Genomic DNA, 26587 nt, shown 5'->3' on the forward strand with positions numbered 1-26587 from the left:
CAATAGTCCGATAGAGTAACCTTTTTTTTCCTACCATAACTTAATTGAAGTATGCATGGTAGCAACTTAATTAAGATTCTAGTTTTTTTTATTGTATAGTTTTATAAATTTTCATCTTCATCTAATGTTTTACATATATATTATATATTATAACAAATATTTTCCACCAGATAAAAAATTGTTGGTTACATATTTGTTTAATATGATATTTAGTTCGAATTTTAGGGCAACCACATTGGGTATACCCTTTAACATCCACTCTCCAATGTGAGTGGGCGTTGTTATAACGCCCACTCACATGAGAGAAGGTTTGGGGCGTTCATCTGTATGAGATGAACGTCCCTGTGTCAGTTTATTTTTCTTAAAAAATTGCACACTTAGCGACGACTTTATAGAAACCGTCGTCGATTTGCTGACATGCGGGCCTCACGTGTTTTGAATTATTTATGAAAATTGGACATTTAGCGACGGCTTTGAAAAAACCGTCGCTATTTACTTCAAAACCGTCGCAAACCGTCGCTAAACGTTGTTATATATATATATTTAAATTATTATTAATATAAAATAATAATTTAAATTTCTTAAAAAATTTGAAATTAAATTTATTTAATGTAAAATAAGAATAAGATGAATTAGTGGACATCAGGACCTACAAATAATGAGTGTGAATATTAAAATGAATGTGGGAGAATATATGTGTTAATGTAATGTGTATGTGGCATGTGGACCCCACGTTTTTTGATGAGATGGTGGGTGCCCTTATATATAATTAGAGTCATATATCATTTTGTCATCCATATATATCGATTTATCATATAAAAAAATGGAGTAGGATTTTTGTGAGATGGTCTCAAGAATCTTTATCTGTGAGACGGGTCAACCATACCGATATTCACAATAAAAAAAAAATATTTTTTCATGAATGACCCAAATAAGATATTTGTCTCATAAAATACGACCTGTGAGATCGTCTCATATAAGTTTTTACCAAACAAATGATGTATTATTATATTAAAAATTGTGGTGATTAGCTGATAAGGCCATCTCCAACCCATAAATCTATTTTGGTGCAGAAAATAGTGCAATTTCTGTACCAAATATAACATTCATCTCCAACCCATATACTTCAAATCTTATACTAAAAAATATATTCCTAGTATATTCTCAAAATATTCTTTTTAATTTGATTTATTTAATTATTTTAAATATATTATTATTTAAAAATATCTAATTATTAAAATAATATGTTATTATTATATAAATAATATTTATAATTTTTAATATTAATATTTATATTTAAAAAAAAAAAAGAAATCTGCACCAAATTTGGCGCAGAGGAGAAATGGAGCTGCGGTATTTTCCGTTGGAGAGATGCCCTTGTACCAAAATCTTTGGTGCATGGGTTGGAGATACTCTAAGCAAAATAATTTTGGCTTTTTCAACAAAATAGCAACCTTTCCATATTTCTATTAATCTGAATTTTTTTTCAGCATGAAAATCAATCAATCATCTGGTCAACGACGTCGTTTCACCATTCGACACGTGTTTGCCGACAGCGACAGCCCAGCAAACAATAAATAAAAAAGCAGTTGCCAATGGTCACACGTCTATAATCCCATTGGCCATCCTCGTGACTTCCGTTTCCCCGTTTTCTTTGGGCATGGGCCCACAAATGGCCCAATGATTCATGATCGGTCCAAAAACGTGATTGGACGTGTAGGGCCCATTATTCAGGCAGGCGAATCTAATGTCTGTTTCCGGGCTGAAGGCGATGCAAAATTGACGCGTGTACAGTTCGTGAGACCCCACACAAAAGCTAAAGGGTCAATATTGATCTGAAATACTAAATAGGTGTCTGTTCTAAACGCGCCGCCGTGGGTGGTGGCCGCCGACCCCCTACTCCTGACCGGCCCTACTCCTGACCCGATAATGAGTGCTCCGTGGCTTTCGGCTTTTGCCTTGGAACTTTTGGATGCCATCCCGCCTCCGCAATTAGTCGGATTCGATTGGTTAAGTGGGATAAAAAAAATTTGTTATAATTTTTATTTCAATATGTACATCTACTTAGATTTATTTAGAGAAAATTGTTTTGTTTTTATATATTTAATTTTTTATAATTTTAATTTATCAAATTTTATTTGTAGTTTGTTATTTTTTAAATTTTCGTTGTTTTTCTAATTTGACGTTAATGTAGTATCAATACGAAGCTAATATGTGCAGTGTCTTATCAAAACTTTAATTTAAAAAAAACTAGAATAATCAAATATCAGAAAATACAAGAACAAGACTGAAATATGATAACAAAGAAAACCAAATTCGAAATCACAAATAACAAGACAAAAAATACAATTTTCACATTTATTTATTCAAATAAAGTTATAAACTTGTACATGGTGCTTTTAAGTAATTTCATTTTTATTATTAGTAGAAAAGAATCAATTAATGAGACTTACAATAGATTATGGTATATTATCAACCTCTAGTATTTGAAAGTCCCAACCCAGAGGGATTGGTGAAAATGTTCCGGTTAAATTGAGTGAATTGGGTGGACAATTAATCGAGTCAGATTATGTCCTTTTCTTGCGAATGTCGGTGACTAGACAAAAAGTGCTCCCAGACTGGTTGAAGAGCAAATAACGTAAGTGGGGTGTAAGATGAGTTTTTCTGTTTAACTACTCTGACGCTTAAGTCAGTCTAATATCCGTACAAAGGAAAGTAATGTATAGAGAGTATATTGTGGATGCTTGTAAAAATATTTAGTATCCATAATTATCGAGAAAACCTGAGTATTTATTAAAGAAAATGTAATGATGACCTTGTTTTCAGTGCTCGATTACTTTTCATGATTGTCAGCTACACAGGCCCTGCCCATTAACATTGTTACAATCGAAAAACTTATTGTTTATAGTCTTGTCACATCATCCCTATGTGCGTTGATTGATATAATAATGATTTTGAGGTTGATGATCCCTGTTTGTGGGCTCAAAGTCGATGCCTGTCTCGAGATGCTCGGACCGTGGTCGTGATATGAAGGCACATACAAGGTCAATGATCCATTATCTAAGCCTTCTTAAATAGCCCATATTAGGTTGAGAGCCTAGCCTTATATGAAGTATGTGCTAGTCTAATCAACTTCTGTAGTATTTCATGCCCAGAGATGATTTATATAAAAGTGCTTTTTGTACTCGGTGGGTCTCCTCCCTGTAGCCCTAGTCTCTCGATTTCTTACTCTACTCAACTCCGAGGATGACCACGGCTCTTTACGGGGCATCATCAATTGATATAAATAAATGGAATAAAACATAAATAGAATCAATCTTACAATAAAATGAAATGATATCTCTTTCATTCCAATAATTAGTGCCAAATAAATGTAATAAAAGTATTATTTTTAACAATCAAATATTTTTTAACTAAAAATTCAAAATATTAACTTACTTAATAAATATTATTATTATTATTATTATTATTATTATTATTATTGTTATTGTTATTGTTATTGTTAAAATAATAAAAATAGTAAATATTGATGTTTTATTAATTATTTTAAAATTAACATTATCATATAACTATATTATTATTTTATTTGATAAAATAATTAGCATTCAATAAAATATAATAATAATTATCATCAAATAAATATTAATTTTATGTTTTTTTATTTTTATTATATATTTATATTATTATCATGATTATTGACTTATTATTTCATTTATTTTAATTATTAATATTAACAGCGTTGTTAAATTATCATATTTTTTTATTACTAATATAGATATGTATTATTTTATTATTGCTTATAATTATTATTATATAATATTTTGTTTATTAAAATAATTATTATTAAAAAAGTCAAATTATATAATATAATACCGTACAATTATTTAATCCTATTAACATTTATACATTGTTTTACCAAGTTCTTGAAACAAAGGCATGATTCTTATTTAATTGAGATGAGACAGTGGCACAAATTTTGTTCTAATTAAGATGTGAAAGTGCCACTTGTACATGTGGCACTTGCATACATACGCACTGGAATAATTTACCCATCGCGACATGTCTCATGCTTAGCAGGAGATAGCTTGAAAAATTTCATGTTTATTATAATAAATTTTTAATCAATTAAATATGTTTAGATGAATAATACGTAAATTTTATTTATAAATAAATAACTTTTGGATTTAGTTGTGTGTTATTGGGCTTTTCACTTCATGTGAAAGAAAATCGAACAATAAAAAGAATAGAATGATGTATTTGTACCATGTAAGAAAATAAAATTGGTATGAATGAACTTATATTGAGTTATACTTTATGAAAATAAAATATTGACTAGTCAGGAGGCGCTCTATAATGCTCGTCTGTGCAAGGGATGCAAATCAAATTGCCCGATTTGCACTAGAAAGGTCTGACCTATGTGCAAGTCAATTTGGATGTGTCGAATGTCGGACCTTTCAAAGAAAAAAATTCCCCACTTTATGCTATTTATTTTATTTTTTACAATTCGTATGAGACCTATCATCTGGCTGTCTGTTGGTGCTTCAGATGACATCATCTGACTATCTGTTGGTGCTTCAGTTTGCCAACTTTTTGGCCTTTCGAATGTCGGACCTTTCAAAGAAAAAAATTCCCCACTTTATGCTATTTATTTTATTTTTTACAATTCGTATGAGACCTATTATTTGCTGTCACTCCTTCTCATTTTCTTCTCCTACCCTATAAATTTTAGGTACTTCTTCAGTTCGTCGATGTAATAACCTCCGTGATAAGTTAATGAAGGTTTGGTCGTTGTATCATGAGAAACAGTTGTCCGCGTTGATCATTCGAGTGCCACCGGAGATGACAAATTTGTTTTCAGAAAAAATGTATATGTTACATGCATCGGTTTAATATGCAGTTTTATTCCATTTTATCTACTCATGATTGATATATTATTTTTCTGTGATATTTTATCGTCCTGCATAATATTCCAAATTTTCTTGTTTGTTTACATATTGCTGACAAACATGTCATTAATGTGTGTGTCTATCTATATATATATATATATATATATATATATAATTGTTTAGAAATTATCATCTTCTTTAATTTAAGGGGACATGTCCATTTCGATTTGTCACCTTTATGGCTTTATTTGTCAGCACAAGATTAATGTTTCATAATGTCATTATCGATTTATCGCTAATAACTAAACACTAGTGTTACTTGACTGGTGTCCAATCAAAACAGTTTTTCTATGATTTATTTGAAATGTTTCTTTTCATATGATATGTGACCAAATCTTAGCATTTGGAGGCGGAAGTTTCATCAATACTATTATCAATATCTTCTTTCTGCACTTCTTAATTGTTATGCCCTAACGGTTTCCGGAGGCGGAAGCTGCCATTCTTGATGCCTTGCTTCTGGGTTTCTATCCATGTAATGGAATAGAGCACCATATCTTTCTCGAGAGCACTTAAACAAATGGAATTCATTCCTCGTATGATGCAAAACGAACATGACCATGCGAGAGTGTATTCCTTTGGCCAAATGGTAGAAAATGTGAGGGTTAACAATATTTTCTTTTGGTCAATTGTTGAATAGAATGAAACTCTAGCATTGGTTCTGGCGCATTAAAATTTACAGTTTTTGTTATAATTCAAACAAAATAAAAATTCAAACACAAAATTATAATTTCAAAAACTATTCCAACCTTATTATATTTAGCGTAGCAGCCCAAGGAGCTTAGGCGGTCGTCTAGATGACTTTTTTTTCCTAAATATCTAATTCTTCTTGTTTATCTCTATATTTATCTAATTATTCTTTTTATATCATATTTAAACTCAAAATCAATAAAAAATTTATCCTCTTTATTGGACACAAATTGATTGAAAAATATTTTGAGCAATATATTTTTTTAAAAAAAATAAAATTCTAAAAAATTATATATATTTTGAGCCGCCTAGACAATCGATTTTTTTAATAGCACTCGGAGGCATCAGCATTCTATAAATCGAGGCGATGAGCAACCTCCCAAAGTCTGAGAGGTGTGAATTAATAAGCTTAATTAATACGGGTTTATTACAAATTAGGTGGTGAAGTAGTTCTGCCCCACCAAGGACTTTCAGCAATATTATCAATTCAACGTACCCAATTAATTATCTATTAGTTTAATTAAATTAGGTTTTCAAAATATTCAAGATTTGACGCATGCCAGCTTGAAATTTGTGTCCAATTTACAGCTATATATATATATATATATATATATATAAGTTGGTGACACTAAAATTAATCCGTATCCGTGTAAATTGTAATTGTGAAAGAAAACAATAACGATAGTATTATTATATACAAAAATCATATAATTCTAAAATTATTTATTTGAGAGCACAAAGGTAAAAACTTATGTGAGACGATGTCACGAGTCGTATTTTGTGAGACAGATATCTTATTTGGGTCATCCATGAAAAGTATTACTTTTATGCTAAGAATACTATTTTTTATTATGAATATCGGTAGGGTTGACCCGTCTTACAGATAAAAATTCATCGTCTCACAAGAGACCTACTCCAGCATAAATTGATCATTTTTACTTACAAAGCCAAAGAACATGAATATAAAGAACGAGATCAAGAGGGAGGATCTAGATTCGGGAAGATCATGAAATTAGACGAAGAGCGCGATTTTATTATATTTTTGGAGGATGAAATTTTATTTTCTAATATTTTTTTTAAAAAAAATTTCTTGAGAATAACAAGTTTAGTTTACGAAGAATATCCCATGGGCTTGGCACATGACATTTAATTTATATCTTGGACATATTTATTATTTATATGCATAAAAACATGGAGATAAACATTGAATTATCTTTCTTTTTTATGCATTACGAGGTGTTACGGTAGTTGGTCCCGCCTTCCTTGCCATTTAAATTGCTTTATCTTCATACTATTCCATCCACCACAAATTATACCAAGATATAATACAAAAAATTTATAAAAATAAATTAAATTTCAAAAAAGAAGACAAAAAAGGATTCAATAATGAAGACGGGGACCCTTCCCCTACCTCCCCCAAACCCATTTAATTCAATACTTTTAAATAATATATATAATATAAAATTCAATTTTAATTTATCAAAAAAGTAATTAACCATAGGTCATGAACTAACATCACTTCTTTTTCATCCTATTCTATATTTATTTCACTTTTCAAATAAATTGAAAATATTGTAGGTGAAAAAAATTTAATAATTTACACACCAAACCATGACGTATCTATAATTTCAAGCAATCAGTTGAAAAAATATTTTAGGATTATGTCAAAATGTAAAAATATAACGTGCATACTGCATATGTTAATTAATTTTCGGCGTGTACTGAGTAAATAATCGAACTAACGTTGTAGTTTGCAAATCACGTTAGACATGCTGAATTGCATTGGATAGACTATGTGTGATAGATGGTTCATTGAAGAAATTGTTGGTGTAGCAGTGTTTCAACTAATTGATATATGAATAATGAAAATGTTTGAAAAGTGAATCTCTTAGCCTAATTATATTTAGGCTTTGTGTAAAATATTTGTTAAGTTTGTAGGAAGGGGACGTTACCTCGTTCTTCAGTTAATTTGTTTGGTTCTATGTATGTATACGTGTATCTATCCCTTCTGACACACTTTGATGATGGCATATTTTCATTTTCATACGTCGAACAAAACATACATCCCCTCTCTTTTTCACTCAGCAGACTTTAGTTTCCTTTCTTTGTATCTGATGATCATTTGAAAACGATCGGGTCAAATCACGGAACTTCCCTTTGTTCGATCCATTCGCAGGTATAATTCATTCATCAAGAACATGTAGGAAAACAGATCAATTCTCACATTATATATATATATATATATACTCCTTGAAGAACCCGTTATGTATTTTTTTTTCAGAAAAACTTGCGTGAGACGATCTCACGGATCGTATTTTGTGAGGCGGTTATCTTATTTGAGTCATCCATGAAAAAATATTACTTTTTATGCTAAGAGTAAAATTTTTTATTGTGAATATCGATAGGATTGACCCGTCTCACAGATAAAAATTCGTGAAACCGTCTCACAATATTACTACTCTTTTTTATTTAAATTTTTATTTCAAAAACAGAGTGATATTGATATATGTGTGGACATATATATATGAATGGTATCTTTTTCCCAGCTTTTTAAGCCTATCAACCTTCTCTCTCTCTCTCTCTTTCTCCCCTTCTTTCTTACTTTATGATGTACAGTACTGGAACTGAGAGAGTTTTGGAGACGATGAAGTAAAAGGCAGACGCGTAATTCAATTGAAGGGATCGGACTTCTGATCATCTATCATGTATGCATAGCTGATAGCTGGTAACTAGCTGATTTGCTTTATAGATCTCTAGCTAGCTAACTTCATGTGGTCTTTTTCTATAAAGTTACCCGCAGATATACGCTAGCTGTGCGAAAATGGGTTTTGTGAGCTGAATTTTTATGATTACTCTTTGCAGATGGTGATGACAGCACGTGTATAATCTGATTTTCATCATACCAGGCCAGACCAGGTACTAAATACTATATGCATATATATTTATATATACTCAATTGTCAAAACCTTTCTTCTTCTGCAAACCCACCAAGATTTGGTGATGTATATGTATTCAACGATCATTGATTACTATGGTACTTCTTCAAAAGGTATTTCCAGGAAGTTAGTGCGTGCAGAACAAGAATTAAGAGTCTTTTATGAAGAATTCTTGAGTTTTGTGTTTCCAGGGTTTCCGGGTGATGATAATTTATTAGTTAGTGGTTTTTTCCCGGAATTTTTCATCTGAAAAACGAATGATTATTAACATTTTCGAAATTTGAATTTGATTTACAGGGTTCTATGAGAGTTTGAGTGGGCGCTGCGACTTCCAAGATAGATATGGCTACGTACTTTCATGGTAACTCAGAAATCCAAGGAAGTGGCGATGGATTACAGACCCTGATTCTCATGAACCCTACTTACGTTGGATTCCCCGAGAATCAACCGCCACAGCCACCCGCCAGCAACAACTTCGTGTTTCTTGACTCCAACAACAATATCAACCTCTCCCACGCGCCGCCGCCTTCCCAAATTCAACATTTTGTCGGCATACCTCTCCAAGGGGCAAGCGCCACTGAAGCTGCCTCGTCGCAAGATCCCTACGGCCAGCATGACGTGTCGGCCCTCCACGGTTTTCTATCACGTAATCTTTACAACCAGCAAATAGGCATCGCGTCCGCGCGTCAGGTCACACGCTCTCATCAGGGGCTTTCTTTGAGCCTTTCGTCGCAGCAGCCGGCCAGCCACAGCTCTTTCAGGCTTGAAAGGGAGGTGCCCACTCAACCGCTTATGGCTGTGGCTCAGTCGCGTGAGGACAACGTTAGAGTTTCGGGTGGATCACCTTCATCGAATTCCGGAGTTTCCAACGGCGTTAACGGAGTACAAACTGTGATGTTTAATTCTAAATATTTGAAGGCAGCACAGGAGCTTCTTGATGAAGTTGTTAAGGTACAGAAGGGAACAAAGATTGTAGCTGAATTAGCAGAGGGATCCCAGAGAATCGGAGAGCCCTCAGGCGCCGCTGGCTCTGGCGGCGGAGGAAGAGAAGAAAGTAAAAAAGGTGGGGCTGAACTCACTGCAGCAGAGAGACAAGAAATTCAGATGAAGAAAGCAAAGCTTGTTAACATGCTCGATGAGGTAAGCAGCTTAAATGACACATTTGATGATGTATTGCTGCTGTAACAATCACCATACAGAAAATTACTGTGATTTATCACTGGAAACTTTTCAAAATCAAGGTAAAAAGTTTTTTTTTTTTTTTGAATTTCGGTTTCATAAAGATTGGAAAACGGGAAAAAAACGAATAAACACCAGGTGGCAAGTAGTATTTATGATTTAAAACGAACAAGAATAAAAATTAATGGGTTTTCCAATCGATTTATTTTCCTTGTTTCTTGAAAATCTATTTATTAATTTCTTGATTCGAAGGTGGAGCAAAGATACAGGCAATACCACCACCAGATGCAGATAGTAATCTCTTGGTTTGAACAAGCAGCAGGAGTTGGTTCTGCTAAAACTTATACTGCCCTGGCTTTGCAAACAATTTCGAAGCAATTCCGGTGCCTTAAAGACGCGATCTTGGGCCAAATCAGAGCAGCAACGAAAAGCTTAGGCGAAGAAGAAAGCTTCGGAGGAAAAACCGAAGGCTGGAAACTTAAATACGTCGATAATCAGATCCCACAGCAACGAGCCTTACAGCAATTGGGAATGATCCAGCACAATGCTTGGAGACCCCAGCGAGGTTTACCCGAACGATCTGTTTCTGTTCTTCGTGCCTGGCTCTTCGAGCACTTCCTCCACCCGTGAGTTGCTTGGCGATTGCGAAATCATGGTGTAAGATTTTTTGGTTGGATTTCAGATTAATTTTCGATGCTTACGAGTCTTGTTTTATTTTTATCCAAAATGAGCAGATATCCGAAGGATTCAGATAAGCTAATGCTTGCTAAACAGACGGGGCTAACCAGGAGCCAGGTAGTTGAGCTAGACATCTTGAATTCTCGATCAATTAACGTTCTGCTTGATTTTGGGTAAAAAAAATTAGTTGGTTTGCTTTGAATCAGGTGTCGAATTGGTTCATCAATGCTCGGGTTCGATTATGGAAGCCAATGGTAGAAGAAATGTACCTGGAAGAGACTAAAGAACAGGAAAAAACGGGATCAGAGAAAAAGTCTCAAGACGAAGATTCAATCTCAAAGAACACAGCTACACAAGCCAAGAATCCAATGTTTGAAAATCAGAACAGCAGCAGAAACGAATCTGCATCTGTATCAACTTCCACCGTTTTCACGTCCCCTAGCGGAGTAAAGAACAACTCAGATTTCCACCTCATGGGATCATCTGAAATGGTAAACTTTACTCAAAAAAGTCCCAAAAAATCGAGAATTCCATCAACGAATATGGACTCAAAGCCCACAATTCCTGCCAACGAGCATATGTCGTTGAAATTTGGTATCGAGAGGCAGAGTAGAGATGAGTTCACATTAATCAGTGCACCCACGAATTTTATCGGAGGGTTTGGCTCTTATCCGATGGGGGAACTCGGAAGGTTCGGAAACGAGCAATTTCAGGCACCCTATTCCGGCAACGGTGTATCTCTAACACTTGGTCTTCCACACCAAAACTTTATGCCGAATCAAGGCATTCAACTCGAAAGAGGCGGAGGCGACTCAAACGATTTTGGTGGCATGATAGTGTAGAGGATACATTACATATTTAGTATAAGTATATATAATTTACATATTAAATACATACATTTTTTAATAGAACCATTTCAGTTCTTGGGGACAGCTTAGGATTTTAGAGGATATATTATCGAGGTTTGTATATTACTTTTGTTGCTGCTGATATATAGATGATTGTGATAATCAATGTGTATAATAATAAAATAGTGATTTTGGGTGGTGTATGCAAGAATAAATCTTGATCATCGATCTTTCCGGAATTTATATATTTTGTATTTGAAATTCCCGTTGTTTTCAATAGAAATACAAGTGAAATGTCATATTATTTTCATGTATACAACTGAATTAAGTCTTTTAAATATCAATCAGAACATCATGTATTGATGCTGATTAAACTCAACTTGAATGACACAGAACTCTACATGGTTTGGTTTATATTTTACAAGATATTCACGCGAACATCTTAATCATGTCCATACAAATACCTTGTACAAATACATCGAGAGTAATAATATAACGTAAGATAAACACATCATTAATCTATTATTAGATCATTAATCTATTATACCAATAAATATTGCCAGTCTAAGACTTGACATCCCACTTACGAATTTCCCCATTATATATTATCATGTCTAGGTGAACAAAAATCTAGGAACAATAATTTATATTAAATAGAAATATAAGCATCATATCAAGAGTCATGTTATCCTCCACAGATGTAAAACATCGGGTGTAAAACTTCAGCTCGAACCCGATTAGTGCTCTCCATGAAGTCAATCTTGTCGAGCCTATAGCGCTCAGAATTTCTATTTAATATGATTTTGTTGTAGTCTCGTGTCGACTAAATTAACTTATTAAAAGTTTTATATGTGGACTTAAACAATTCTCTTTCTTTGAAATAAAGTTAAACCATGTCTATGATTTTAACACGGTATCATAGTCAGGATCCACCGTTATATGTAGGACTTGACTTGTGGATCACTGACTAATATCTTATAAACTCCATGTCCCAGTTGTTAATTCTTGGAAGTGAGAGGGATGTATTAGATTTCTCACATCCTCTAGTTTAAGTTCTTAAAAATTGTACACATGAACTTGGACAGTCATCCTCTTTGAGCTGGCTTTTAGGATGAAATTATGCTCAAATCTCACATCGACTTAATAAAAATTTTAAGAGTTGTATATATAGACTTCGGTAATCCTCCAGCTTGAGTTAATTTTTGAAGTTGAATTAGATTCAAGTCCGTGATCAAATTTTGACTACTAGATTTGTTTTTAAGTCAATATGTAATAACATGCCATCTGAACTCGATTGTGTTGCATCCCTATCCAACCTACGCAAGCTATGATGGTTGATGTTATGGACCTAGCAATTAAAAAAATAACGAAAAAGAGAAAACATTAGTAAAGCCGATCATCAATTGCATGTTATGGATCACTTCCGATGGCTAATTAAGACCCTTATCCTTGAATTTGTTATGGTTTTATACGTTCATGATGATGCAAGTGACAAGGACATTGTCCTATATTTTTTCTTGAAACAATTATTGCACTAATATACCACCAGCCATTAGTTCACATTTTCTGCTTCATGTATACTGTCAATTTTATATATTTTGAGAGTTGAATCTGATTCGGTCCAGTCTTCTACAGCTATTTATTGGCCTTAAATTGTTTCTTACATTATCTTTTACGACTATACTGTCTATACAAAGACCAATATATATTGTTGAAGCTTTGCATTGACTTGATTTGGTTGATAAATAAATCATAAATCAGAGATTAAAAAAACGATGGAAAATTAGAGCAACTGCGAAACTGGTGTCAATCTTACGTTAACATTCACAAGTAAAAAAATTAAATAAATATTACACAACTGAATAAAACGGACATGAAAAAGTATTCCTACAGCACAAAATTCTCAGTAACAGATATTGCTGGTATGCAACTCAAAATAATTACACGGAATGGCATGCCTATATAAGTTTTAACTAGTAATTCATATTTTCAGACTAAGCTTGATGCACGAATCTTGTGATGTACGTCGTCATTCCACATTCTAACCATAAGTTGGGACATGAAAATCTAACCGAAAAACGATTAAATAAAAGTGAAGAAATCATACTTGACTGGTACTTTGATGGCTTCCATCTAACAAAGCTAGTCTTCTCTTTGAAACTTTCGACCGGTAACACCACACTTCAAATGCCTCAGTCAAGTCTGGATACCGTATTTCCTTACTGTCTAACCATTCTCTCAAAATTTCAGCTTGGTCACCAGAGGGCAACGTTAAGATTATAGACACCAATGATGACTCCAAAGATTGCCAAAGCTCGCAGTCAAATTTCACCAACAAATTATTGTCTTCGTCAGAAGAAAAAGAATCGGTCAAAGGCTTCATCATCCTTATGTATGGAAGCCAGATTATAACCATTTGAAGGCGTTTTAGGGGAGGCAAAACTACGGTTCCATACGCTATTGCTTCCAACACTTTAGTAGTCACCTCAAGGGCTTTCACCTTTATTCCATTTAATTCATCTATGGGACATGATTGCTCTGAAATTTTCACTATATTTGCCGATGTATCCACCCATATGTGAATAAATTCTCTGGAAATTTCCAATTTTGCAGCTATTTGAGAAGCCCATAACAAATCGGTTAAATATGACAGGAATAATTCCATTTGTCTTGGTTCGGGAACTAATTCTTGCAAATCACATACCAAAGACTTGACAAGATCAACAAATCTTGATAAAAGTCTGTGGACACATTGGCTGGCTTCAAATTTAATCACGTCATCAGCTGTTAATAAAGGTGCATCATCGTCCTCAGTTAGCATGTATTCAAGCTGCTCCTGAGCTGAAGTTTTCAGATCATTCATCAAAGATGGGGGTGATGATGTGGCAAATCGAATGGCTGACAGAAAAATCTTCACCACAGCCAAAGGATTGACTGGCTGGAGACGAGCAAGTATTGGTTCAGCTTGTGATCCCATGCCTGGTATGATTTTTAGAATCTCTTCTTCCTCAGATTCCTCCCACGGAACAGCTTCCAAATAGCTCACACAGGTTGAAACAATTTGTGGGCAACCAAGCTCGACAGCCACGCGAAGCGTGCCAAGTGCATTTTTTACGCCACACAAGTCCGTTACCAACATATCTGAAGTGATATAGAAGAGTCGGAGAACAGTAATGTGATAATCGAAGTCACATTCTTCACAATTAACCTCAACACAATTACGTGAGTCAAGAATCTGGCATGTTGGCCAATCATCAGACAGCCGATCAGCAAAATACTTGCTTTTGCTAACGAGAATTTCTGAATGAGAGTAAATCCAATCATCACGTCCATCTTGTGTTCTTATCCTTACGACAACATCACTTGTGGATCTGTCACCAATCTTGATTGGAGTTTTCGATTCATTATCCAAAGATGATAAAAAAAATACCACGGAAATAGTGTCAATGATTTCCCAATGAATGCATGTTAAGGACAGGCATAAAACATAAAACAAGTCCACATATCTACTAATAAAAATGATAAAAAGCCTGTTGCTTTACCAACTAAATAGACTATTGTTAATCAAAGCAGCTCATTATTTTCAGTCATGTAAACCATATTGTTCATGGTGAAAAAAAAGGACAAAGAAAACTCACTGCTAGTTCCATCAACCACTTGTATAGTGATAGCTACTATAACTTTTTAGTATTGTATCACCTGATGAAAAAAGAGAGAATCAGCACAGAAAAATATCACCCATTGGTGCATAGGTATAAACAATGTACATTGCATAGTGTAGCTTAAGTGCAGGAATGGATCCTAAATGTTCTAAAACCAACATGTTCATATAAAAATAAGAAGTAATAATTCACTTTCGGTTCAACAAACAGGAAATTTCACCAAACGAATGACTCGTAGTCCAGAATTGTTGGCACCAACCAAAAGCATGCCAAATGAAAAGAAAAACAGATATCGGTCGATTTTTCAAGGATTGATTGACAATGGCCGGCTCAGATTCAGAGATACATATTCTTTCTTTCCACTTTCTCAGTCCATTGACTTTATTTCTAACCGAGGCATGTTGAGTTGATGTCACATGATAGACATATAATCTTTATAAGGTATGTGAGGTATTTCAAAATTTTCAAATGCACGGTGTGCTACATACATAATATAGGACTATGCTACATTGCACAACCCGATACTTCTCAAAATCCTGAACTAGCATGCACAAAAGAAAGAGAAGTGAAAATACTGTAAGAATGGTCGAAAAAGTCCATGGTTTGGGAAAAATATCAAATTTTTAGCAGCATACCACACCCAAAATCATGAGTCCAAGCTTAGTAAGAAAGATAAACGAGTCCCTTAAAAGTGCACCAGCTTGCTCGTGAGAAGTCAAGTGAATAAATACGTAGAATGAAGCAAAATACATTTAAACTTAAAAAGTTAAGTGGATAAATAATAAGAATGAAACAAAGTGCACTAAAACTTAACCAATTGATCCGAATGGCACAGGTGAAACTGAAACCCATATTCCGAACACGCTCCTGCATTTTCTGAAAAATCTATTTCCAAATCAGAGACGCCTAAAGAGTTGAAAAGTTCATACGTATGCGAACAGGAAATCATAAATTAAGGCACTGAAAATTCAACAGCCCGAGAAAGAAAAAAAAAAGCAAAAAACAGCTGAACCAAGATAAACAAGTAATTATAATGCCGAAATCGGAAAAAATAATTCCAAGTTTCAGCATTTATTTCAGAACGGAAAGCATGTAAGCAACTGATTCAACAACTATACCTCAACAAGAGATTATATATGATAGCCTAAAGTAGAAAACAATGATAGAGATTAAATTGGGGAGGCAAACCTCCAATTTTAATTTTCTCCGCAGAATTCCTTCTGATTACCATTCTTAGGTCACAAAGCTTCAGATTTCTCATGGTTGCCACAGTGCCCCGATTAAGTTTTTGGCCCAATAAAATTGCCCTATATTAAAGTTTTTGGGCCCAAAACAATAATGGCCTTATATATTCATTCATTCGATATTTTTTTTTTGATGATTTTCTTTTTATTTTGTTCGTAGATTGTTAGATTTGAGATGCTGAATTTCAAAATTCATTTATTTCAAATTATTTTTTGTTTTTTTGGATAAATAAAATTGAAGTGAATTTCAAATTTACTAATATATCAAATTATGCAATTTCAGTTGTATTGTTGTTGACTTTTAAATACATTTTAAAAAAATATCATTTGAAAATCACATGTCGCATCATTCTCAATTCCCAAATCAAACTAGCTTTCATCCAAATTAAATTCAGGGATTCAAACACAACCTTAAATTTATCTCAATATCCAAGCCTATTACTTATAAAATATAAAGGACCTGTAGAATCCAATGATTTGGAAGTAAGAACTTTTCTAGAACCGTACTTTCTTAATGTTGCCGTTTTCGACAGTGTAAGGGCGGGTGGCTTTAGGAAATTGGATGGCGGGACTCGATATATCTAGGAGAGAGGAGTCGATTATTTTAATTTTTTTACATACATTAAACTTAAATAAATAATGGTTTTGTAGTCACATAATTGAAAAGCCATAATTAAATATTTAAAAAATGCCCTAATTAAATATTTTAATTTCAATGAAATATTGGCATGCTCCAAGTCCATCGAGAAAACTATAAATAACAACCTCAGACTCAAGATTGTAGTTAAATGATTGTAATGTCCAACTGCAAACTCACTCGACTAATTTTATCAGAGAATTCCGAACATATGACTCAAAAGAAAAAAAAGGATAAAAAATGATTCCTTAAATTGAATGTATAATGGAGGGAAAAAATTACCTAGATTAAAAGAGTGTTTTGGAGAATTTCTAAAAAAATTTTATTGGTTTTTTGCTGGCGGAAAGCCTGTTTTTTATTTGTGAATATCAATTCTGCTTCAACTTATATAATTTTTAATCAAAAGCAGTAAACAAATTTGAGATACTTTTTTCTACTCCTGTTTTTTGTCAATAGTTTAAAATTATTTGATATTTATATCTTTAAAAAAAATTTCAAATTCAACGGTTACTCTCAATTTTTATAAATATTTTTGGATATTGTTTAAAATGTTAAATTTTATGTATTAATTTTTAAGATTTTCAAATGAAATTCACAATATTCCAATCATATTTTTTTACAAACATTAATATTTAAAAAATATATAACGACTTCTTATATAGTTTTCATTTTCATAATTTATTTTATATATTTTGGACATTTATACAAATTTTTTTTACATTTTTTTAATTTATATAATCTTATATAAATTTTCATATATTCATGTTACACAAAAATAAATTTTAATACAAAATATTCAAAATGTAATAATAATTATATAAATACATGATCGATGATATGAGTACAAAAATTTAGATAATTAAAAATAAATAAATGTTATATACATTAAATATATTATTATCATTTTATTAAAAATTAAATTTATAAATAATTTTTTTGTATTAGTTTCAAATTTTTATTTTCAAATACTTTCGTACTTTTGCTTCTTAATCACTTCAAAATAATCTCTAAAAAAATCACTTTAGAATAAACGAATCTTCCAAACACTCCGAAATACTTCCCGTGACTTTGTCTTGTAAATTAAGTGTACGTACAAAGCTCGAAGTTCCATACCTACAACACCATTGTCATTGTGATTATCCTATGCTAGTAATCAGAAGTGAAAGGACGACAGAAAAATCAATTCACCTGTACCGCACATTTTGACTATGTAATAACTCGACTACAGCCGCAACTACGCCCTTTCCCTCGACTACAATGTCAAAGCCAGGCTCCTCGATCTTCCTTCTTAGAAGTTTGTCGAGCTCCCCACGCAGTTTCTGCAATTTCAAAACCATGTAAACAACTCATCAGCTTTTTCGTCCCACTAATTTATTTTCAAAAGCGATTCTACAAGTTTGGTTTCAGTTGCATTGAATGCGGAACAAACACAAAGTGAGGATAGTTTGCAAAAAAAAAAATGTACCCGTATCAAGTCTAATACAGTCTCCGATGCAGAAAACTGAAGATATCCGCCAAGCATTTCAATGCCATCTCCGCTATTGCTCGGAATGAGGTTCCCACCGAACATCAGCAGAGCATAATCAGATATGTTAGTGCAGTCTCTAATATATATACTGCTGGTTTTAACCCTTTCGCTGTAAACCATGTATGGAAGAGGGAAAAGGTGAACGCCAGCATTGACCGAACCTGGATGAATGTCAACTTTCCCAACTTCTTTTGTGTACAATGCTGTTCGCTTTCCTCTTCGTTTGCACTGCACCACATTTGGGTAGAGTCCAGCACATAGCATCGCACATACCATCTCCATGTCGTCACCGTATTGGTTATATGCCTGCAGAACCAGATAAGAGTCAAGAATTCACACAAACAAATGCGTGGAAAATATAAATTTCCAATGGAATATTTCAAGAACGTTTTTGTTTATATTATCCACAATTTGGTTCGATTGAGTGAATTTCTAAATGCGAACGACAAATTTTAAAGTTAATATACTTCGGCACCACGGGATTTATCGACAAAACCAATGCCAGAGAGTAAATCCAGAAACTGATTTCTCATATCCTCCACCATTTGCATGGTTATTGGTGATATAAAATTATCCCAACAAAATGATTTTTCCATCCTGTTGCTTTTAGCATCTTTCCATCCTTCAAATGCCTTCAGAAGTGCAATGTGATCACTGTTAAAAGACAAGAACATTTCCACGCAAGTGGAGGATTATTATCAATAACGTGAATGCATTTCTTCAAAGTAGGTACCAAGAACAACGTTTTTGGCATGCCATCAGATGAACATAGACAGTGAAAGTCTATTGGCCTAACCTACAAGAATCACCAGCAAAGGATCTCTTTGCATCAGTGGCTTCCTCTTTCCTATTTATTGGAAAGACAAATGGGCTGCGATCCGAAAGAGCAGCAGCTATTGTTAATGCAGGATCGAGGCACTGAAAGATGGATCCCATAAGAAGCATTTTTCCAATATTTGGGTCCAGAGGCAAAGTGCTGAGAAGCCGTCCTGTTAAGTGATAATTGTATTTACTAACTTCGTAGAATAAATTTTAATCCACATTCTTAAGGTCAAAATATGAACTGAACCATCGCTCACCGAGTGGTGTAAGCTCTTCTCTATCATTTAGGGCCCCAATTGTTTTGAGAAGTTCAATGGCATTTTCCACGGAGAGAGCATCAGGTGGCTGAAGTGCCTTGGACAAAAAAGTACTAATTGCTCCAAGCTGCAATCTCTTGATATGTAGGCATAACTCTTGCAGAGGTGTTCGAAGCATTTCAGGCAGTTGATACTGGAGCATAGCATCGTGGATTATTTTAGGATATAACCTATAGCAAACTCCAGGTTTCACACGACCCGCACGGCCACGTCTCTTCAATTACCCAGAATAAGACATAATACCAAATAAATAATCAGATAACCAACCACAATTCTTGTAATAAAGACTAGTCACCTGGCCACATAAAAATGCACAAGCATATTAAATAGGCCTTGTATAGATTAATTTACCTGGTGCGCTGACGCCTTAGATATCCATGAAGGAAAAAGACAAGCCAACTTATTAAGAGCATCGTAGCTAGTCTCTTTTGCCTTTCCACAGTCAACAACGTACACAACATCATCTATGGTTATACTACTCTCAGCAATGTTGGTAGATAAAATTATCTTTCTGCAAAATATAAGCAAAGGAATCTGAATCAAAATATTGCATTTTAAAGATGGATGTGACTTAAAGTGAAAAGAAAATGCTGATCACAGATGCATGGATGTGACTTAAAGTAAAAAGAAAATGCAGATTACAGATGCATGGGTGAGCTAAAAAAATATAGACATGGATTCAACTATTCGGAAGAATCAACGTAGCTAAAGCTGCAAGGTCATACTAAAGTACAGACATGGTTTCGACTATTCGGAAATGTTATTTTCTGGGATGAACTAATACTATATAGACCATTACGAAGACCAACAATCAATTAAAAAAAAGGAGGCATATTTACCAAGTAATCAATTGTAATAAGGCGTATTAATGATGACAAGAAAAATAGGAGGATGGAAAAATTGAAACATTGGCAGATAATAATTTCATATCAATTTCTCGACCCATTTAGATATGTTTCCACCAGAAATTTAAAAAGAAAAACAAGAAGATGGAGCACTGCATATAGATGAAAACGAGACTTGTCATTTAGCTGAAAAGAAATCAGACAACTTATTTTGTTAACCATGCAGTAGGAAATGAAGAGTTGAATTTGCCATTTACAGATCTTTCTGAATAACAAATAGAAAATAAGAACATATGGAATATACAGAATGCACATTTTCTCACCTAACATTAGGCGGGGGGTTATCAAAAATTTCACGCTGATTGACAGTAGGCATTGAACCATGAAGAGGAAGTACCAAAAACTTATTTCGATCTCCAAGAAAGTTGCTTGCTTTGACTTTATCAAGGAGATTTGAAATTTCGTCCCAACCACTAAGGAAAACAAGAATTGCTCCATTACCTTCATTGCAACAAATGTGTTCAATAGTCGCTTTAACCTAAAAATTTAGACAAAATAAGTTTTCTGAGAGCCTGTTTGACATGAAATGTAATTTAAAAAACATTTACCAAACAATGTTTTTCAGGAAACTACCAAGCGCCCAGCAAATTCAGAAAAAAAACTTCCAAATTGATGCATTATGAACCAAACATCAATAATCCAAAAGAATAGAGAGAATGACAACAATGGGATTACAACAAAAACTAGGTCACACATCACAAAATAGACAATAATATGACAATAAATTCAGAGTCGATCCAACAAAAGCATTATGAGTGGTACATGGTCAAATGAATTATTTTATGGAGGCCAAATTTGAAAGTGAAATTCGAAAGTGAATGCAAATGCATAAATGGGCCAAATAAATATGAAAAAGACACACAAGCTACAGCATTGAAAATTTTTAATCAGGCCAAGAGATTGATTTCACAGAAGACAAATATCTGGGTACCTCGCATTCTATGGGGTGAGTTATATAAGGGCAATGATGCATTATTGAAAAAGAAGGGAGTATTGTTACCTATGTCAAAACCAAAACGTTGAGATATTTTAGGAGATTCTGTCCATAATTTCGAAAAATATTTGTCTTGAACAAGGGATATGTGTTGCTAAACAAGAATTATGTCAAAACCAGTATTATATGAAAAACGGAACGTGGTGATACTTTAAAGAGGTTTCATAATTTTTGAAATACTTTTTTCTTGGATTCTGAAATATTGCCTGGAACAGTGATCAGAACAATTCTCCTGCATTATTTATTAACTGAAACAAAGTGCAAAATCATAAAAAAGAATAATCTTAAAAATACAAACAGCCTGAATTGAATCTATTCTAGTGCTGCCTTTATTTGTAACCATCAAACTGAAAGGACACATACGAGATCTAAATCCAGCTGAGAACCAGACCAAGCTGCAAGAGATTGCCTGGTGCTTGCTTTGTATCGTTCGTAGTAGGAATTGATGTCCACATCCTGAAGAGAGACAATGGGATGAGTACGAGCCATGAGGTAGGATTTAAAAACTTCACGTTGCATTGCAACGTGACGCAATCATGGAAGGCTATACAGTCACATGCAATGTTACAGGGAATGTACACATTTTCAGCATTGGACACATAAATCCAAGTTCCATAATAGGAAAGTGTAAAAAGTACTCGGATAGACCAATCAAAACCACATTTTTACTGAATCCAAGGATATGTCAAATAAAATCAATAATGGAACAATAATTAATACGCAGCATATCAAGTTATACACAAAAAACTACTCTTCTCATTATTCCTCGAATGCCATCCTTTACTCTTGTAGCTTTAGCTTCCAGAGATGAAGGATGAAGATTCATTCTATTAATTGCATGTAAGAAAAGATCACCAAATGGTTGAAAGTGATTTCTCAAGGCTTGACCAAGAATAATAATAATCAAACAAGACCATATGAGAGTAGTCACACAACAAACACATCAGGAAAATAATTAAACAAGACTAAGCATGATAAAGCAAACCTCAAATAATTCTGTCAAAGGATCCTTTTTAGAGCCTTGTGATTGCCGATTTCTTCTTGAATTTCCTGGAAAATTGTCGAGCTCTGTTTTAAGACAGTAGCATGTTTTCTCCAACACATCTTCTAAATAAAATTCTTTCACGGGAAAGGTCAATCCCTTCAAAAGAAACATTCATGGAAACTGTATAAGAGACAAAACATCCTCAAGAAAACATCGAAGATGAATGCCAAGAGGAATTAGATTTGTGCCATACAGGGATATGGATAGCGGGTGCATTTCCAAAATATCGGGAAAATAAGTCAGCATTGATAGTGGCACTCATCAAGATAACACGAAGGTCAGAACGACGAGGTAGAACATCACGCAATATTATTAACAAAAAATCCTCGTTCATGCCTCTTTCATGAATTTCGTCCACCAGCAAATGAGTAATTCCTGTTAAATTAGGGTCCTCGACCTGTTGTCCAGAAGGAAGACGAAATCATAGTCCTTATTTTCTCGAGAAAAATAAAATAACTGGTTTAGCTTGCCCGAAACATTTTCTAATCTTGACTAGAAAAAACACGAAAAATGAAAATTAGTCATTTTGCAAGGCATCAGAATTCAACTAACTGAGATGCCAAAATATGAAATTGCATTTATTGTTAAAACGGAACCCAATGTTTGAATGATTCTTTCCGACATTTTCGTAAACAAACTAGAAGCATCAACAAGAAACACCAATGAAGATCACAATACCAGCTGCCGAAGTAATACTCCAGTGGTGCAAAATAGCAATCTTGTTTCATCAGAACGCTTTGATTCAAGACGAATTTGATAACCTACAATTTCACCAAGCTTTTCTCCCCTTTCAGATGATACTCGAGCTGCAACTGATATCGCAGATATTCTACGAGGTTGAGTGCATATTATGCGACAATTACCACCGCGTAGAGATGATATTTCCTCTTCCAGGATAAACTGAGGAAGCTGGGTGGTTTTCCCACAACCAGTCTCTCCTGAAACTACCAGCACCTATGTACAAAATGAAACAAATGAAATTGGCTGTTTGTTGCATTATTTTTAAAATTTGAACCACCAGAGTCTACTAATAAAATTGCCATTATAAACAACAAAAAAAGGCATTTGTTAATGCTGTTGATGAGGTAGGTCCAGATCAGAAACCGTCCATCAACATCTAAAAACCCAAATTTAAGAGTATTATAATCACCATAACAAAAAAAATAAAAATAGTCTGCTTGAGTAATCCACAAAAGAAATTTCTCTAGAAGAAGAAGAGGAGGTGGGAAGCAAGAAAATTTCACTCTGGCACGCTTGCTCCTGACTACATGTTGGACCCTTTGCCCACTTAGAAGTAGATTCAAAAACCACTCCAAGAAAGTCCTTCAATAAGTTCAATCCTAAAGATTGAAGATAGAAGCTTGCTCGGCATTCTTATCGGAAGTTCTTTATTAACTTGACTCTTGGAATTTAAACTCAGGCAAAAATACTAAGAATACATATTAATCTGTTATCTACAAGGTAGCTCTTGGCATTGTAACCCCTTACGCCAAATAATAGAGGATTGAGATTTCGAAATTAATTTTCAATCACAGCCCAAATCATTCTACATCCATAGATTTGACATTTCTGACCCCTAAAAATGAGCTATTCATCAATCCCTCTTCAACAAGTTTTGACTTTCAAGTTGCACCAACATTTGATATATTCAGTTCTACTACTACTATTTGCATTGCTCAATCCCTCTTAACCAATTTTTGACTTTCAAGTTTCACCAACATTAGATATATTGAGTCCTACCACTATTTGAAAAATTTCACAAAAAAAAACTTCATTTCCCATCTATCCAGCTACTATTTGCATAATTCACCCAGAAAAACTCTCCCCTCTCCCGCCTAGTCCAAGCAATTTTTAAATAATATTAAAACAAGTAAGTCGTAAAGGTATTATCTTCACACTAATTGACCCTAGAAATTACAATCACAGAATATCTACAAATGCTGCAATCTCATGCAGCTAAGTGCAAAAAACCTCTTCAACCAGCAATCATTTTCGAAAACACCACCACCATCATAATACACTCCTTGCCGTCATCTAACTGTATGGTTTCACTTATATATAATTACTCACCCCCTTCCCGAGAAATACTATGCTAAGAAGATATGAAGGATAATGGCAAAAAAAATTGTACCTGTTCTGCCGCAACAGCTTTCAAGAATTCTGATTTCATTTTGAATGTCGGTAGCTTTTCTCTAAATGACAACATTGCCTTCACACTATCACTTTCCTGAAAGTCAATCAATCAGCATTCAGGATTCACAAATTATATTAAGAAGGCAAACTTATAAAATTCGATCCATCATGTGCATACCCTCATCTTTTCCTGTTTCTGTTTTAGTTCTATATTGAGTTCATTAAAGCCAGTCTCAATCTCCAACATTGGTGCTTGTTTCCCAATTTCAACTGTTTTGGATAGTTTATTGACAGTATCAGCACATGTAGAAGAATTAAATCCCGTAGATGTAGTCCCCTTGGAAGTATTCAATAAATTTCCAACCCTTGTCCTCAGTCTCCATGGACATACTGATCTGAAATGATAGATTCCATAAGTAACACAATGAAACTACAAGCTGAAATTGTTTCCTCCAATGGCAACACACACCTCTTTCTTGTTGGAGCCATGCCGTTCATCAAGATCTGCACGATAATTTGGCAATGGTACTTTGCTCGCAACAAGTGCCTTCCCTTTACCATACACACAACTTCCTTTCCACAAAATAAGACCATAGTGTTACGCAGAGTTAAATAACACTATTTTCTAACAAATCAAAACGAAAAAAATCCTCAAAGAACGAAAGCACATGAATGAGGGAAAAATTATAACACTGTTGATGATTTTCTAGTAACAGAACATTTGCATGAACTTATCATGATGTAGACAGAATTTTGGCCACAAAAAGGTTCATAAAAAACAAATTATATTTGTCACCTCTTTGAAACAGCGTGTTATAACCTGATGTTACTATGAAGATCATATAACCAATTTAAAAATAATAGTATCTTTAGAATATCTACTCTAAATTTAAATATGTTTACACATGCACGCATAAATTTCCACGGATATCAAAGGAGTTCAATTCTAATTTTCTCCGACTCAAGTAGATTGGATAATCAAAATTTTGAAAAGGGATCTTTCTGAAGCACATAACAACGAAAGTAGATGGATAAAGATTTTAATTTTCATCGAAACAATTATGAAACCACTTTTCTTTCACCAAACAACTTACAAGTAAAGACCCAACTGATAAGCCATATCACCCAGGATTTGCTGATCATCTCTACTGAAATTCCTCCTAATTACCATCTCCTGCTCTCCTCCAATCTTCATCTGTTCCAACTTTCCCCACCATTCATTCTGGTCCATCACCTCCATCTAGAGGCACGTAAAGACAAGCAGCATCTCAACTTCCGCCAAATGAGAATAGAATAAATTCCAACTACATACTAGATATTCTAATAGAATCGGTAAAGGAAATTCATTTTGTGGTCTCAGAGATAAAGATTACCAAGTCCTGATGGAAGATTACTTCTTTTCTTTAAAAAGGAGTGATGAAATTGCCACTCAAACGTCAAAACTAAAATCTTGATGCATCAAAATACAATCAGCTGTTATTTACTACTAGTTAGTCCCATAAACCAGATTCTTCGGATTAAAATTATTCAAACATTCTCGAAGCCACATATTCACTACTCCACGTGAGTAAAAAACTGAAAACGATACCTCCACCGCTTTCTGACGGAGACGCTCAGCTCGCCAGGCAGGGTCCCACCATCGCTGCTCCCCACCGCCTCCGCGACCCACACCTCTGCCGCCTCCTCCGCCACCTCTCCCTCCAGAACGGCCTCCACTGCCACGACGGCCTCCTTGGAAGTTTGGACGGTGAGACATGGCAGTTAAAGTTGAGATCCGAGTAAAATTTCCTTCCAAGAAGTTCCGGCAACCAATCACTTTCGCCGAGACCGCAAATGAGAGAGGGTTCCGTAACTGAAGAAGGCAGAAAACACCGCAACCGCCGAGGGAGTTGGGAAGAAGACGGGGCGACATTAATTAGCTGCAGTGGCCCACTACGCGCAACAAATTTATTTAGCTCACTAAATAGTTGGGCTTTAAGCCCATATTTTGTTGACCCATTAATATTGGTCCTATGCACAGGCCACA

General features: G+C 34.2%; 3 protein-coding genes and 1 long non-coding RNA gene across 9 annotated transcripts; 2 read left to right on the forward strand and 2 right to left on the reverse strand.

Annotated features, from left to right (window-relative positions):
• The first annotated feature begins 8272 nt into the window (after positions 1 to 8272).
• Positions 8273 to 11498, forward strand: LOC142528850 (BEL1-like homeodomain protein 1). Of its 2 annotated transcripts, none has more exons than XM_075634086.1 (6): positions 8273 to 8358; positions 8496 to 8549; positions 8867 to 9709; positions 10001 to 10374; positions 10483 to 10543; positions 10633 to 11498. In XM_075634086.1, the coding sequence occupies exons 3-6, from the start codon at positions 8912 to 8914 to the stop codon at positions 11266 to 11268; spliced, it is 1869 nt and encodes a 622-aa protein (XP_075490201.1). In that variant the 5' UTR covers positions 8273 to 8358; positions 8496 to 8549; positions 8867 to 8911; the 3' UTR covers positions 11269 to 11498. The 2 variants fall into 2 exon arrangements, with proteins under 2 accessions (XP_075490201.1, XP_075490202.1); XM_075634087.1 differs by lacking the exon at positions 8273 to 8358 and adding an exon at positions 8683 to 8769 and having other exon boundaries at positions 8503 to 8549.
• A 1639-nt stretch (positions 11499 to 13137) lies between these two features.
• On the reverse strand, positions 13138 to 16197 carry LOC142529565 (BTB/POZ domain-containing protein At3g05675). 5 transcript variants are annotated; one of them, XM_075635132.1, is made up of 3 exons: positions 16125 to 16197; positions 14913 to 14973; positions 13138 to 14656 (listed from the first exon to the last, which is right to left on the reverse strand). In XM_075635132.1, the coding sequence occupies exons 2-3, from the start codon at positions 14922 to 14924 to the stop codon at positions 13376 to 13378; spliced, it is 1293 nt and encodes a 430-aa protein (XP_075491247.1). In that variant the 5' UTR covers positions 14925 to 14973; positions 16125 to 16197; the 3' UTR covers positions 13138 to 13375. The 5 variants fall into 5 exon arrangements, with proteins under 5 accessions (XP_075491247.1, XP_075491245.1, XP_075491243.1 ...); XM_075635130.1 differs by having other exon boundaries at positions 13138 to 14684; positions 14914 to 14973; positions 16125 to 16195; XM_075635128.1 differs by having other exon boundaries at positions 13138 to 14682; positions 14912 to 14973; positions 16055 to 16132.
• Positions 14530 to 26489, reverse strand: LOC142529564 (DExH-box ATP-dependent RNA helicase DExH1). Its single transcript, XM_075635126.1, is given in 20 exon segments — positions 14530 to 14682; positions 14912 to 14973; positions 15751 to 15812; positions 18006 to 18136; positions 18283 to 18651; positions 18813 to 18999; positions 19142 to 19334; positions 19425 to 19698; positions 19836 to 19995; positions 20653 to 20867; positions 21747 to 21839; positions 22369 to 22524; positions 22622 to 22825; positions 23107 to 23382; positions 24560 to 24655; positions 24740 to 24928; positions 24930 to 24956; positions 25031 to 25130; positions 25656 to 25801; positions 26150 to 26489. Coding segments are annotated over 19 exon segments (3252 nt in total). The 5' UTR covers positions 26474 to 26489; the 3' UTR covers positions 14530 to 14682; positions 14912 to 14923.
• On the forward strand, positions 14986 to 15409 carry LOC142529566 (uncharacterized). The gene is made up of 2 exons (XR_012815927.1): positions 14986 to 15183; positions 15218 to 15409. It is a non-coding gene; the product is annotated as an uncharacterized LOC142529566 (long non-coding RNA).
• Positions 26490 to 26587: the final 98 nt, after the last annotated feature.

Source organism: Primulina tabacum, chromosome 16 (assembly GCF_025594145.1).
Source record: "Primulina tabacum isolate GXHZ01 chromosome 16, ASM2559414v2, whole genome shotgun sequence".
In the NCBI taxonomy this organism is placed as follows: Eukaryota; Viridiplantae; Streptophyta; class Magnoliopsida; order Lamiales; family Gesneriaceae; genus Primulina; species Primulina tabacum.